The 15,406-nt window shown below is 38.3% G+C and overlaps 2 protein-coding genes across 3 annotated transcripts; both read left to right on the top strand.

Moving 5' to 3' along the window:
* The first annotated feature begins 271 nt into the window (after window positions 1–271).
* On the top strand, window positions 272–6,381 carry LOC133722380 (protein CROWDED NUCLEI 4). 2 transcript variants are annotated; one of them, XM_062149273.1, is made up of 9 exons: window positions 272–661; window positions 1,393–1,602; window positions 1,688–1,941; window positions 2,283–2,553; window positions 2,645–2,728; window positions 2,871–4,744; window positions 4,869–5,172; window positions 5,774–5,887; window positions 6,075–6,381. In XM_062149273.1, exons 1-8 carry the CDS (start codon window positions 455–457, stop codon window positions 5,816–5,818), a joined length of 3,249 nt encoding a protein of 1,082 aa, XP_062005257.1. In that variant the 5' UTR covers window positions 272–454; the 3' UTR covers window positions 5,819–5,887; window positions 6,075–6,381. The 2 variants fall into 2 exon arrangements, with proteins under 2 accessions (XP_062005257.1, XP_062005260.1); XM_062149276.1 differs by having other exon boundaries at window positions 5,774–5,992.
* A 3,626-nt stretch (window positions 6,382–10,007) lies between these two features.
* On the top strand, window positions 10,008–15,181 carry LOC133722370 (branched-chain amino acid aminotransferase 2, chloroplastic). The gene is made up of 10 exons (XM_062149261.1): window positions 10,008–10,301; window positions 10,404–10,489; window positions 10,743–10,920; window positions 11,580–11,756; window positions 11,852–11,983; window positions 12,626–12,724; window positions 13,230–13,346; window positions 14,235–14,330; window positions 14,557–14,669; window positions 14,904–15,181. The coding sequence occupies exons 1-10, from the start codon at window positions 10,167–10,169 to the stop codon at window positions 15,034–15,036; spliced, it is 1,266 nt and encodes a 421-aa protein (XP_062005245.1). The 5' UTR covers window positions 10,008–10,166; the 3' UTR covers window positions 15,037–15,181.
* The last annotated feature ends 225 nt before the right edge of the window (window positions 15,182–15,406 follow it).

Raw genomic sequence — 15,406 nt, 5'->3', positions numbered from 1 at the left:
GCCCAAAAGCAACAATTTTGAAGTTTACCAAACAGCCTCACTTTCCTCCAGAAGCACTTTTGGACCAGAAGCAGGTTCCAAAAGCAATCCCAAACTAAGCCTACAAAAGAGAGTGGGATCCCCTCGTAAGGTCACAATCTCATCCCTCAATTTTATGCCGCAGATAAAAGGCGGCCTAATTACTTTTAAAAAATAAAAATAAAAATTACCTTAACTTCACCTGAACGACGTCGTCTAGTCCTCTTGCCTTTTGAATAACACCAAACTCCCCCAACCTCAGTCCAAGCAGAGTAGAGCCAAACACGACTCAAGAAGCGAAAAGCAGACTGGAGAGAGACGAAAAAGCCTGAGAGAAAGAAAAAGCGCTAGTATTATAGATCAGTACTGGGAATTTGGTAAAGGAGAAGGAATCTAGGGTTTCGCGGCGGTGGAGTTGCGCCGATCCGACGTCGTAATGGCGAGTCCGCGATCGGAAGTTTTCGCGAGGACGCCGGGTTCCGGTAGAGGTCTGTCGATAACGCCGGGGTCGAGAATCTTGCAGAGTCCGGTGAGTGACGAAGCGATCTGGAAGCGGCTTAAGGAGGCTGGGTTTGATGAGGAGTCGATTAAGCGGAGGGACAAGGCTGCGCTCATTGCTTATATTGCTAAGCTTGAAGCTGAGGTAACAGTTTTTCTCCTCTGTAATTTTGAATTTTACCTTTAGCTTTTTTTTTGTTTTACTTTTAGGTTTAATTTATTGCTTTGAAGTTGCGAATTTAATTAATTGCTTGAAAAACAATGCAATTCGAATTTGAATTTTTCTGGTTAAATATGTATAGGTTTCTTGTTGTGCTTTTGGTTGTGTTTGGGTATCTGATAGGCAGGGGTTTAAGTTTGGGGTTTGGAGAAAGAAGAATGGAATAGTGAAGAAATCTTTTTTTACTATGTAATGAGGTTTGATTGTTCCGAAATGAGAAAGGGCATAAGTGCGTGGCTTGGATATTCAGTTACATGTGTGTGTGTGTGTGTGTGTCATGAGTTTTGTTTGATACTGAATAAGAAATTAGTTTTGTTTTATCCTGAATAAGAAACAGCATAAGAGCATGGGTTCCATCGTTATAAGTTTCATCTCTTTCGTCATGTTTTACAGAAGCCATCATAGCAAGTGGAAAGATTTCCTGTTTCTTTGAATCTACATACTAATATGCAATCGACAAAACTGCAACCATTTGTATAATTTCTTATCTTATGCTCCTTTTTCTTGTGTAATTTATCCTCAACATTGATGATTTTCTTAATTGTTTACTCATATAGCTAAAGTGTCATCTTTTAGAGTAACGGATTGGAATTGCAGTTCATAATTTTCTATGAAGGTGTTCAATTACTTTGCTAACCAGTTTATCTTGAATTTAGATTTTCGACCACCAACACCACATGGGTCTTCTCATAATGGAAAAGAAGAGGTTGGATTCCGATTATGAGCAACTTAAGGCCTCTTCTGAGACGGCCGAACTTAGATATAACCGTGATCAAGCTGCACATGCATCTGCTTTGGCTGAAGCAAAGAAGCGGGAGGAGAGACTAAAGAAGGCACTAGGAGTCAAGGAAGAATGTATAGCAAGTGTAAGATGATCAATTGAAACTCTTTCTTCTAAATACCCATATCCTTGTATGTGATCATATCAATATTTGTTTGGGTTTTGTGCAGATTGAGAAGTCAATGCACGAGATGCGTGCAGAATCTGCTGAAACAAAGGTTGCAGCTGAGTGTAAGTTGGCTGAAGCGCGTAATATTTTGGAGGATGCTCAGAAGAAATTCACTGAAGCTGAGGGAAAGCTACTCCTTGCAGAATCTTTGCAAGCAGAAGCTTCTCGTTATCACCGTGTTGCAGAAAGAAAGATGGTAGAAGTTGAAGCTCGTGAAGATGATCTTAGGAGGAACATTCTATCTTTCAAGACTGAGTATGTGTTCTAGTTATTTTTCCCCAGTTTATGTTTTCTTTCCTTTTGGACCAAATCTCAGCTTCACCTAAGGCTATGGGTTAGAGGAAAATGAAAATCCTGTCGAGCTCTTTTTGATGGCATAGTCTTGAGTTTTGACACAGTATAAGCCATGGCAGTGGTACCGGGGCCCTTGTTGCATATATTCGTACAACATATTTGTCTGTCCTTGACCTTTTTCCAAACTATGCCCTAATACTGTGTTTCTAGACTTGAAATAGTAATTCATTGGGTAAAAACAGCCCAAAGCTGATGCAAAATTTGCCGATTTTTTTACCTTTCTTTTTTCTTTCATATTGTAGTTGTGATGAAAAAGAGAAGGAGATGAGCCTTGAGAGAAAATCTTTAAGTGAAAGGCAGAAATCCCTCCAGCAAGAACAGGATAGATTACTCGATGCGCAAGCTCTTCTTAACCAGAGGGAGGATATTATATTTGGTCGATCTCAGGACCTGAATCGACTTGAAAAAGAGTTGGAAGACCTGAAACTGAATATTGAGGAGGAGCGTAAAGCCCTAAATGATCAGAAATTTAATGTGGAGCTGACCGAGACTTCCCTTGCTAATAGAGAGGAGGTTAATGTTTTACACCTTTTTACATCTGGATGCTTCGTATGTGGCTTGTTGAAGGCTTTATCAATGTGTTTTGGTTGTTGTCTGTTTGCAGGCTTTAACTAGAAGAGAGGCTTTGCTGAACAAAAAAGAACAAGAGCTTCTTGTTTTTCAGGAAAAACTGGCCAGCAAGGAATCTGTGAGTATATTTAATTTTGTCATCACTTTAACATTAGCTTTAGCTGTATTGTGATTTATTGTCTTCTACTTCTGTTCGGCTGCAACAAGTATATGTTCAATTTTCTGTCATCCTCATTATTCATTTATGGGGGATTATGCAGGATGAGATTAAGAAAGCTGTTGCCATTCACGAAGTTGGTTTGAGAAAGAAGAAGTCTGAATTTGATGCAGAGCTGGAGGTGAAGTGCAAGCTGGTTGAAGCTGAAATTGAAACCAAGAGACGGGCTTGGGAGTTAAGGGAGGTGGATCTCAATCATCGAGAGGACCTACTGTGTGAAAAGGAATATGACGTGGAAGTTCAGATGAGGTCATTGATGGAGAGGGAAAAAGATGTGTCAGAGAGGTCAAATCTTGTTGAGGAGAAGGAAAAAAGTTTGAGAGCCACTGAGATGGAGCTTGAGCAGAATAACCTTCTTTTGCAAAAAGAAAAAGAAGAAAATATCAAATTGAAGCTAGAGCTGCAAAACTCCCTAGATTCACTTGAAGAGAAAAAGAAACAACTTGAATGTTCCAGGCAGGAGTTTGAGGTTTTGAAAACTGAAACAAGTGAGCTTTCAGATCTAGAAATGAAACTTAAGGAAGAGGTAGATTTGGTCAGGGCTCAAAAGCAAGAGCTGATGGCTGAGGCAGAAAAATTGGCTGTGGAGAAGGCCAAGTTTGAATCTGAGTGGGAATCGCTTGATGACAAGAGGGAAATGCTGCGGAAGGAAGCAGAGTGCGTAGCAGAGGAGAGGTTGGCATTCTCTAAGTTTATCAAAGAAGAGCATGATAAATTAAAGCAGGAGAAGGATGAAATGTGGGATCAGTACAAACGTGATGCTGAATTACTTGTTGTTGAGCGGCAAGACTTCATGAATAAGATGACCCGTGAGCGGTCTGAGTTATTCAGCAAGATGCAGCAAGAACATGCTGATTTCTTGCTGGAAATTGATACGAGGAGGAGGGAGTTGGAGAACTGTATTGATAAAAAACATGAGGAGTTAGAATGTTCTTTGAAGGAAAAGGAGATGGTGTTTGAGCAAGAAAAGAAAAATCAACTTGAGTATATTAGTTCTCTCAACGAAAAAGCTGCAAAAGAGATGGAGGAGGTTTCTTTAGAAAGGAAAAGACTTGAAACTGAGAGAGTGGAGATAAATGTGGATCGTGAGCGAAGGAATCAGGAATGGGCTGAGCTAAATAATTCGATTGAGGAACTAAAGATTCAGAGGGAGAAGCTGAAGAAGCAGCGGGAATTATTGCATGCAGATAGTGAAGAGATTCATCGTCAAATTGAACACTTGAAGGAATTGGAGAGTTTGAAAGCTGCTTTAGATGCTGAGATGCAACGATCTGATTCCGTGCCCAGCAACCCAGAAACTTCTACAAGATATTTGAAGCAGGCAACATCAATACAAGAAGGTGATCCTAATTCACAGGATAAAGTAAATGTTGCCGACTCTAGCAACCCATCTATGCTAAAGGCAGTCCTTTCTCCTCCTAGTTCTGCCCGTTTCACTTGGTTAAAACGCTGCACTGAATTGGTTTTCAAACAGTCTCCTGAGAAGCAACAATTGAAATATGAAGAAAGTCCTGTGATCTCTCGAAAAGAAGCAGGCTTGAAGGTAACTGAACAGATGGAGACATCAAGTAAATATGATGGGCATAGGTACATGGGAAATGGTCATTCATCCAGAAGTTTCAGCAAGAGGCAGAATGCTTTTGGCGAGCCAAAGGTGATAGTTGAAGTGCCTGTTGGTGAGAATGTAAAAGCAACAAATAATTCTGATTATGAATCCACACATGACTCTGAATCTGCCGGTGAAAGGTGTGCCCCCTTAATTTCTAAAAAAGTTGTCCCGGGAGGAAGGAAAAGAAGAGTTGAAAAATCTTCTTCCAATGACTGTTTTGATCCAGTACTTGAGACTAGGCAGAATATTAAGAAAAGGAGGCAAGAAGTTGACACTGTAGATTCATCGGACCGTGCCATTACCCACTGGTAAAAACTCTTGTCATCTTGAACTTTAAACTCTTGCTGATGCTGGTATCATAGTGATAGTTCATTTCATTCACTTGAATTATTTGACCGATTTTAAACTCTGTAATTATGTATTTTGTTTCAGCACTGTGTCAACCCAGACAAAAGTTCCAGAGCAGCAGCTTGAATCATTGCCATCTGATCAAATTTGTGATGGTACTGTAGATGAGAGTGTTTTAGTAGTAGATAAAGTCATCAAAGTTTCGGAAGTGATTTGCGAGAGAACTGAGACACAAAGTTTTGCCAACGGGAACAAATTAGACGCACACAATTCTGTTGTGGAACCACACCATCTACAGAATAGTGTCTTAACCTCTGACCCCAAGGCTCAGGAAATGATACAAGAGTTAGACTTGGGGAATGTTGGACTAGTTAGTGACGATCATCAGGTAATCTTGCGCCTGCCTTAAAGTTTTTGCATGTGGATATGAAGCATTAAATCCTGCTTTATTATGTAATTTCTTCCAGGATGCTTGCTGTTCTTTATGTATAGTATTTTTGGCTTCATTTTCTATCAATTATTGCTGTTGATATTGGTTCCCTTGCTTTGATGGTCAAGGGATTTCTATTTTCTACTGAATATCGGATTTGCCTTCTGTTTGAATATTCTCATAGCTGGAATTTTTTCCCCAATATATGTGTGCCATTATTTGTATGTTTGAATCTTGCACTACCTTTATCTATAATTACATTCTATGGTGTCCCAGCTCTGAATTAATCTACTGGAGTCAAATTCGTGATATTCTTTCCAAAATATTGAACATCTATTACCCCTTTATTTTTTGGGCATATGCTGATCAACTTGATTTCATGTCCTGTTTTAGGAGATATCCTTGATTTAGGTGAAACATTGTTGTTGTGTTTTCAATACCAATTTTTGAACATGTTTTGTTGCATGCCTTTTCTATTAAGAAATTACAATGCTGCTTCATTACGTCTTTTTTCTGTCTCTATTATGGCTGAGAATCTAAAACAAGGATTCATATGCAGCTTGAAGAGAAAGAAATATCTGAAAAGCATTTGCAGTCCGTGTGAGAGGATATTCAAAATGTGTACAGAAGCTTAGATATGAAAAGATAATTTGGCAAGCAGGCATTGTCAGATGTGAGTACGGGAGAACTCTCTGTAGTTTTAATACAAAATATTCTTCCATTCACTGTTCATATGGTACTTTGTGTTTTTTTGCTGAATGGTCGAATAGATTTCCAGGTTATTATCACATTTGAATTTTGTCCAAGGTACATTCATCTACATACGAAGTTAAGCTCACTAACTAGATCTACTTCTTCAGGTGCATCACTTACCTGACAGTTGTCAACATTTAAAGAGGCTCCGTTCGCATGGCTTGTATGCTGGATTGGGTAGTTATGTAATTGACTTAGCTTAAAGTAGTGATTTAGGTGATATTTGTGTTTGTTTGGTCATCTAATATGATCTTTGAAGGGCTTCGTTTAGGGCAAACCCAGTGGAGTGGTGTGTTGGCTTCTTGTGTAATATGAGGATCTTGTCTCTGCATATGACCATGGGTTGTCTGCTTATTGATATATGGCGACAACTTTACTCTTGCAGAATTGCAGAGGGCAAGTTCAGTTCTGTTGCATTACATGTGTTTTTCTTCTGTTGTATTTACATCTTCGTCCTTAATCATTATAAGGAGAAACCACAACTATAGGTCGTAATTCTGATCCTGCTAACTATTGCCAATGATTTCATTGTAAGCCACTGTTACAGGGCTGCTCAACTGAGAGAAATCTATTTTGGGATAATTCCACTTCCAAGTATGATCAACTCTGAGATTGATTTTGTCAGCGGCGGTAATTGGGTTACAAGCCCGATCACCATGAATCTAAACAGCTCCCTTGGTAATATTAGGGTGCGAAAAGTTGTCGCCTGAGTGGTATCTAAGTAAATCCTTTTCATTTGAATAATTTTCTAATAAACTGCAACCACAAACTCATTGTAATTACAGCATCCACTTAAGAATTACATCGACGATGACAAAGCAATAGTTACCTAAGAAATGTTACTTTTCGAGTACTAGTACTGACGAGCTGAAGTTGGTGATGTTAATGGATTCAACGATGAGAATTGGACTGGACAAGCTTAAAATCTGAATAAGTAAAAATTATTAAAAGTTGTCCAGTCCAGTTCTCGTCGTCCGTTTTAGGTTTCTAGATAAAATTGTTCATTTTCTAGTACTGATTTTGCGATCTCCATAATTATGAAGAATCAACTAGTATTATGAGAATCATCTAATTACTCAAATTATGAAGAATTTATTATTTGATATAGTTGAATATACAATGTCCGATTTAGAGAAGCTTTTGCAAAACTGATCTCCTAGGAATTATTTTAGTGAACTTTTGGTAAAAATTGATCCTAAAAAAAAAAAAACTAAAAATTAATGATTTAGATCTTTTTTTTTTTTTTTTTTTTTTGAGTTCAAAGAGATTCTATTGAAGAAGAAGGACCAGAACGTCATACACACACGGTCCATAAGGACAGCCGATACCATTCATTGTTACAAATCTTGCTCAATTAAGAGCTTGCAAAAAACTAAACTTAAAATTAGGCTTACCCAAAATACCTTGTGACTTGAACCTCCCTTTGCTAATGCACGCAATTGTGGTGCGCTAGGAGGTTCAAATATTTAGTGTAACACATAGGAAAAATTTAGCACACAAGCCAAAACATACTTACAAAATTACTCAATCTCTTTCCCCTTGCCCTTATCTGGAGGGCTAGAAGAGCTTGGGGAATAAGTGAGACTTAGTGGAGGACATCTTCCTTGTCTTTCTTGGTCTTTGAGGATTTTTTATTTCGGCCTCCAAGAGGACGCCCTCTATTCTTCTTTGTCGCTGCAGCTTCAACTGGCACCATTATCCCACCTGGTACTTCCTGAAGCCCCAAAGATTTTGCAGTAAATTTGGTGGCGAATTCAGGCAGCTTGAGCTTCTTTGGTTGAGCCATTTGTTCCCCTGTTATCATCTATCAAAACTAGGGTTTGCACTTTCTGAGGTGAAGGGATAGGAGTGTGTCTACCTCTCTTGTTGGGCATCTGTTCTTCAACAGGCACAATGGCGAAACCATTGTCTTGTCTTTCTTCAGGATCACAAAGCACAATAGATCTTTTGGCCTTACGAACCCCTGTGTTTTTTAGATTCACAAAAGGTGATACAACAACAGCAATTGGAATAGAAGATTTTAAAAAGTAAATGGCATGCCATCAACCAGAAAATTTCTAATCTAAAAATCAATTTTTGGTACATGAGTTTGCACCAAAATCTTGTTTTTTTTTTTGTAGCAGCAGTACACAAACCAATAGGATGAACAATTTGGATCATAAAACACACTGCAATATATGATAATAGAGAATGTTTAAACGTCAAAGTTGTTCCTTAACAAATTTGTATATAATAAAGGTTATCATTTTTCTTTAAAAAAAAAAAAAAGGTTATGATTTTATTAAATAGATTTTGCTTCTTAAACTGCAGAATCGCTTTCAACAGTCTATAATCGTTTTTAACAACGTTTGGTAGAAAGAGTTAGAATATTTTTGGGTTGTTTTTAGAAGAAGTCCTTAACAAGTGCTTCTTGTAGGGGGGGAAAATATCTTGAACCTCTATGTACTTTTAATATAGGGTCATTTTAGTTGGACCTCTAAAATCCAAACCTCTCTTACTTATTAAACCTCCGGTTTACTTTTTTGAATACTTAAAATGTTAAGTCCTCTCATAAGAAACCTTTATTGAAAATAATCAAGATTACATAATATGGGAATGATCGGTGGTGGACATGAATACCCCACTCTCCAGGACCTAAACCAATTACGAGTCTGTCACCAGGAATGACCTCCATGAGCTAAAAGGGCCCAACCCCTAACCACCTATATCGCCCAACCTCTCGGGCTACAGAGAATCCCGAGAATCTCGATACCACCTCATAAACAACAGCCAGAAAAACCAACGCCCTCTTCCACACCGCATCCCAAAGATACTAGACCACGTGCAAGGATCGCTCGTCAGCACATTGACCATAACATAAAACTGAAAGTAGACCAATTTGTCCAAGGAAAGACACCACATCCATGGCACCTCAATTTGACCCAACTCTAGCTCAAAAAAGTAGGGACATTCTAATGACCAAAAAAACCTAACGAAAGACCTAACCAAAAACAAGCTTCTAAACAAAAACAAAAGGGAGCAGTCGCACACCTCTTTCCTCTCCCCAGTTGCCCCGCCTGTAAACCACCACTGCAAACCTATTCCTTCAAGCTTATTGCGCCGAAGATACCCAAGCCCAGTAGCAGGCCGCAGCAAATCTCCTGATTGTTGTCAGTCAAATTCAAACCAAATTCCAGAATCCCACCAGCCCAAACAATAGAGAAACAGTAAGAAAATCCCTGTGCTCCGCCACCTCAGAGCACAACAACTCCGACCGACTGAGTCTGTCAACTTGAAAGCTCGAAAACCACTAGTGCAGGCTTCGCCTAGCGACCCAAAATAGAGAAGAAACCAGCGCCATACGATCCATGGCATGCTGCCACCATGATCTGGCTATCTACTACATACTTGCGCCTCCACCGAACGCCTATCAACCACCATCCATGCCTGCGCCACCGCCTGAGAGGAGTGAAGATTTATACCCGGCCTAGAGCGATGAAACGAAGACAAACGTAGGATCCCTGAGACCCTGAGAACCCGTCCGGCAACACCCAACACTCGTCGATGAGGCATGGAGCCATGGTCGATGTGGGGGCGCCGCCGGACAGGCGGCAAACTTTTCTGTATTTTCTCTAAACCTAGTTTTCTCTCCTGATATATCAGAGTGAGAAGTTCTGTACAACTGACGCAAATAGGTCAACTCTTCATATATAACGTGATTTGAAAATTATATAATGAAAATAGAACTTTTCAAATAAAGAAGGACTTGGAGAATAGTAGACTAGGTAAACAAAAACGACTCGTCCAATTTTCAAATTGGACATATCGCATGCGATCATAAGATAAGAAAATAGGACAAAATCACATACCATCGTATTTATGTAGACGTAACACAAGTGACATGATCAAAGATTCAAAATTCAAACGTATATACTTGTCTCCTCACAATCACCTCATTCGTGACTCATACTCACAGTTTTTATCTAATTTTCTTTATTTTCAGTTCTAGTTGGACACGATGACAATGATATATATATATATATATATATATAAAAGGTTTCAGCAGCACAAACTAAATTGCAAGAAGAAAAAACCCTCGGTGCCCAACTCTCTCTCTCTCTGGTATACACAGCCACCAGAGCAGTGAGAGAAAAAGGGTTTTAGTTTTGAAACAGTACAGGGTCTTAAGACTTGAGTTTGGGTTTCGGATTGAGATTGAGATGGAGAGCAGCAGCGCCGTCCTAGCCGGTCTTCAGCCAAATTACCTTCTTTGCCCCTCCCGCAATCCTTCTTCTTCCTCCACTTTCCTCCGCCCCTTCTCCGCCCACCATTCCTCTCATTCTCCCTCTCTCAAGGTACATGCTTTTCTCTCTGCCCGTTACAAAAGATTGGATTTTTAATTGATATTATTTTCTGAATGTTGATATTGGTTTTTGGGCACCATTGTTTTGTTGCAGCTCCAAAAGCAGCTCCCTTTGGCTTGTTACCAAGCCGTTCCTCCCTCCCCTATTCGCCGAAGTGCCACATTGTCTGATACTCTCCGGTAAATCCCTGTTCTTTTCTTGATGGGCTGCTTTAAATTCATGTAAAGATTGTTTCTTTTGTTCTTTGATTTCTCTGTTTCATCAAACATTAGTTTATTCTACTTTGAGGTCACTTTCCGTTCGGTTGGTTTTTGTATTTTTTTTTTTCTCAAGCAGTTGACATATTGTTCTTAGTGTTGTTATTTGTTCTGTATTGTTGGTTTGATTGGTGTTGGAATTTTTGGTGTATGTGATTGGTTTTGTTGGACACAGCACTGAAACAAGTGAATTAGCCGACATAGAATGGGAGAATCTTGGCTTTGGGTTCGTTCCTACCGATTATATGTATCTCATGAAATGTGCTCAAGGCGGAAGCTTTTCAGATGGTGAATTGCAGCGTTTTGGGAACATTGAGTTGAACCCTTCAGCTGGAGTCTTGAATTATGGCCAGGTTGGATGTTTAAATCTTTATACCTTTATTCCATTTTGTTGTCTATGAAAGTTATGATATCTTTTCGGATTCTGTTTTGGAATATCTGAAATGCAAACTTTATGTGAGTGGTAGGGTTTATATTCTCATGGAATATCTAGTTCATGCATGTGTCTAATGTTATCTGAGTTCTACTTTCCCTGTGAAAGAGAAGTTTTGGGTTGTGTTTGTTAGATTGAGGAAGCATATATGAGTATATTCTCTCTTCTGTTTATTCTCTTTGATTCCCATATGGAAGAAACTCAGTGGGATTCCATCTGTTCCAGGGCCTAGTTTTCCCTGTTTGTTATTTTTCACCTTCTTTATATAGTGCTAGACTACTTGATGAGCTTTTGAATGATGTGTTTTTGGAAAGTTCATCCAGCCTGTTGTCGAGTGGATTCATGAATTCATGACTCACCAGGTCTCACATTTCTGCACCAGTTCTAATGTAGAGTTTCACATTAGGTAGAGATATCTTTTGTTCTGGAAATAGATCCCAAACCATGAGAAATGAAGTTAAACCGGAAAAAAAAAGTTTGGAAACAAGTCAACAACATATTGGAACCAAGTAATCCCACTTCACTTGAACATTGAAGAGACTAATCCCACTTTACTCTTGCTCTTGTTCAACTATGTAGGGTTTGTTTGAAGGTATGAAAGCCTACAGGAAACAAGATGGTAATATACTCTTGTTTCGTCCTGAGGAAAATGCATCGCGGATGAGGTTGGGTGCTGAGCGGATGTGCATGCCCTCACCGACTGTTGATCAATTTGTGGAAGCTGTGAAGGCCACTGTGTTAGCAAATAAACGTTGGGTATGACGTACAACCATGATGCTGTTGTGAGGTAAATTCTTTGTGAATATTGCTATCCATAATATTACTAAAAAGCTACCAATATCTCATTTCAGGTTCCCCCTCCAGGCAAAGGTTCTCTATATATCAGGCCATTGCTAATGGGAAGTGGTGCCGTTCTTGGTCTCGCGCCTGCCCCTGAATACACATTTCTGATCTATGTTTCGCCAGTTGGAAACTATTTTAAGGTTTGTTATTGCATTTGCATATTGCTAATTTGCTAGAAGCCTACTGAGTTTGAATTTCTTTTTCAAATACTACCACTGCCCTTTGTTTGGGAATTCTGTTGTATTTGTTTTTTCATTTTCTTTTCAGTCTAAACCCTAAACCCTAATCTTTATGCTTTTTCGTTTCTTCATTTCTTTGGCTTTCTAACATTAGTTGTTGCTAGATTTCGACTTCGGAATTAACTTTAAATTTGATGTCTTTTTTTATTTTAAGCAATTCACTGACCCATGCTTCATTTTATATTGAGCCATGCTCGAATCAATTAATTCAATCAATATTGCCTATTTTAACTGGATGGATGGATTTCATTCCGTGTGGATGTTTGTAAATTTGTTAATGAGTCATAGTGATGAATACTAAGTTTGAAATTTGATCGTATTTTTTGGTGCCTGGATGTCTGGCAACAAATAAAATGTTTAAAAGGGGGTTTTATGTCATTATTAATGTAAATATTCTTATCAACTCCCATATGTTTTATTAAATAATGGTCACTTCGATTTGGTGTACCCCATTCTGATCTTTTTTATTTCTAATTTATAAATAGTTTAGGTGCCATTCTTTCTTATGATCATTGTGTCTTATATCTATACATCTGGTGGCAGGAAGGTGTTGCACCTATAAACTTGATTGTTGAGCATGAATTGCATCGTGCAACTCCTGGTGGTACTGGTGGTGTTAAAACTATAGGGAATTATGCCGCGGTAAGCTATTGTTTTTGTCCTTGTTTTATTCTTATTTGCCTCAATCTTTGCCAAATTCTTTCCTGCAAATTGTTTGTCTGCCAATTATGGTCCGGGTATAGTTTCTCGATTTGAGGTTGTGGAACTGTAAGTTTTTATTTATTTAATGCTCCTGCTGCATATGGTTGTAATCTGTACCAACCACTAGAGGCTGAAAACCTTTATTTTGTTTTATAGATATAATCTCACACATGATTTGATGTTGTCTCATTAAATAGGTGGCTTGCCATTGATGGGTTTCTTAAATTGAATTATTTATTTCTTTAGTATGAATATAACTCGTACAAAGTCAGTGACTGAACAAAGCCTCGTTCCAACTAGTTTTCTATGCTCTTTTCTTATAAGAAACTATCTTCCTGTGATCAAATTAAAACTTCTTGGTGTTCTATTGTTCTACTTTATTAAACTCTGTTTATAGTATGATGCTGCTGATAAGTTGATATTATTCGGTTAAATCTATATGTAGGTTCTGAAGGCACAGTCAGCTGCAAAAGCAAAAGGCTACTCTGATGTTCTGTACCTTGACTGTGTTCACAAAAAATATCTAGAGGAGGTTTCCTCATGCAACATATTTGTTGTGAAGGTAATGTAATGCATTTCAATGTGTGTTTGATAATTATTGTTATTGTTGATGTTCAATACACTGACTCATTGGTGTTGGGGTGGGTGATGAAAATTTTGATATTAACTGCTTATCAACAAGATTGTGTGATCGCATTATCAATTTTTTCTCCGTATTGTCATCACTTATTGTCTGGATTGTCTTGAGGATCCGAAGATCCACTCTCTCTCAATGTGTTATTATCTTGAGGTCATAGAATGACATGCTTTACAAATCATCCACCTACACTTACTATGATCTGATTGTCATGCCACATTGTACAGTACAGTGTACACAAACATTTGTTTTAAGCACCTTACCACTAGCACAGTGTTATATGACCTATACCCTTTGTCCTACATCTGTTATTGTCATTAGTACTCATGGTAACCGGCCAATGTTATGTACTAACATGAAGTCATAGTTGCTGCTGAAATAACATTTATCAATTTTTACTTTCTTGAAAAATCAGATAACCTTGACCACTGAAATCCACTTCAAAACTGTTACCATCATTATTTGAACAAAAGGACTTCTGTCTTTTTATTTCCAGATAAATTTAAGTGAAATTTTACTCCAATATTTGAACAGCAGTCTGGAAGCCGCACTGTTTCTTGAATTAAAATGCTGCCTAGTGCTTTCAAAATCATTATTGCTAATTTGATTTTATGATTTTCTCTTAACTTGTGGGCGGCTCTGTCTTTTATGACCTGATATCTGATACATTCCTCTTAAGTAATTTCATGTATTTTACAACAACAATCGCCCTAAGTATGTCCTAAGGCACTTTCTATTAAGCATGTTGTATTGCACTGTGTTATCGTTTAAGGTGATCATTGCTAATTTATTTCCGTTTTTATGTGTTCGCAGGGTGATGTTATCTCTACCCCAGCAATAAAAGGCACAATCTTACCAGGCATTACTCGAAAGAGTATTATTGATGTTGCTCGTAACCAAGGATTCCAGGTACTTGTATTTGATTCTGTGGGGTGTGGTAGGATGGGTGGGTTGTATGAGCTTAATTGTTCTTTTGTTATTCAGCTTGCCCTTATTCTTTTTAGTCGCTTGGTTTCCCAAAAGATAGTTGCATTAGTCCTTTTTTATGCTACATATAGTACCACCTTTTCTTTACAAAAGCTTAAATATGTGTTTGAGTGACTAGATTTATTGAATGCAACTTAATGATATGCAGGTTGAGGAGCGCGCTGTGGATGTAGATGAATTACTTGAAGCTGATGAAGTCTTTTGTACGGGAACAGCTGTGGTCGTGTCACCTGTGGGCAGCATTACTTATCAGGATAAAAGGTAAAGTTTTATGTCTAGTAGTGAATCTGTGAAAGCGAGTTTTTCTATGTGCATCAACACAACAAAAATTTCCTCAAATGGAAACAAAAGTTTTATAGAAGGATTAGATGGAGTGGACTGTTGAGCTAAAGCAAGCAAAAGCATACTGAAGTGAAAAGCCAGTATGCTCAAATGTTAAATTGTCGTGAGAAAACAATCTTATTTGCGTTCTTTTTTCTGGTCTTATACTCACAGGGTGTCGTATGGAGAGAGTGGCTTTGGTGCTGTGTCACAGAAGCTCTATTCTGTGCTTACCAGATTACAGATGGGTCTTATAGAGGACAAGATGGATTGGACTGTCGAGCTAAACCCAGCAAAAGCATACTGAAGTGATATTTCTAGTTTGCACCTACATGGGTTGCAAACCACTATCTGTTTTACTTCACAGTAGTTTTAAATTGTTTTCGTAAGTTGTATTCTTATTCTGTGGTTGTAGATAGTTCTTGAATTAGTATAACTTTTTGTTCAAGTTATTCATGTACTATCCAAGTTCCTTGTTATCTTTCAAAGTTGGATTTAGATTCCACATACGTGCATACGCCCAACAGTAAAGGGTATAGGGTATGGTATGCCCACGCCACTAAAACTAGTGTTGGTGGTTGTATCATATGTTAATGTGATTTGACTAGCTGCTAAAAAGAATTTGATAAGAATAGACCATTTAAAGGAAGTTTGCTGAATGTTTGAGAAGTGGTATA

This window comes from Rosa rugosa, chromosome 1 (assembly GCF_958449725.1).
Source record: "Rosa rugosa chromosome 1, drRosRugo1.1, whole genome shotgun sequence".
Lineage (NCBI taxonomy): Eukaryota > Viridiplantae > Streptophyta > Magnoliopsida > Rosales > Rosaceae > Rosa > Rosa rugosa.
Note: the sequence above shows the minus strand (reverse complement) of the source record. Positions and strands in the feature narration are given on the sequence as shown.

Bases quoted from the DNA above. Each gene is read 5' to 3' on its own strand.
- LOC133722380 (XM_062149273.1), top strand. From the start codon at position 455: ATGGCGAGTCCGCGATCGGAAGTTTTCGCGAGGACGCCGGGTTCCGGT. The intron at 2,554-2,644 runs GTTAATGTTTTA...GTCTGTTTGCAG, and splicing joins CCCTTGCTAATAGAGAGGAG to GCTTTAACTAGAAGAGAGGC. The intron at 2,729-2,870 runs GTGAGTATATTT...GGGATTATGCAG, and splicing joins AACTGGCCAGCAAGGAATCT to GATGAGATTAAGAAAGCTGT.
- LOC133722370 (XM_062149261.1), top strand. From the start codon at position 10,167: ATGGAGAGCAGCAGCGCCGTCCTAGCCGGTCTTCAGCCAAATTACCTT. The intron at 10,490-10,742 runs GTAAATCCCTGT...TGTTGGACACAG, and splicing joins ACATTGTCTGATACTCTCCG to CACTGAAACAAGTGAATTAG. The intron at 14,670-14,903 runs GTAAAGTTTTAT...TTATACTCACAG, and splicing joins ATTACTTATCAGGATAAAAG to GGTGTCGTATGGAGAGAGTG.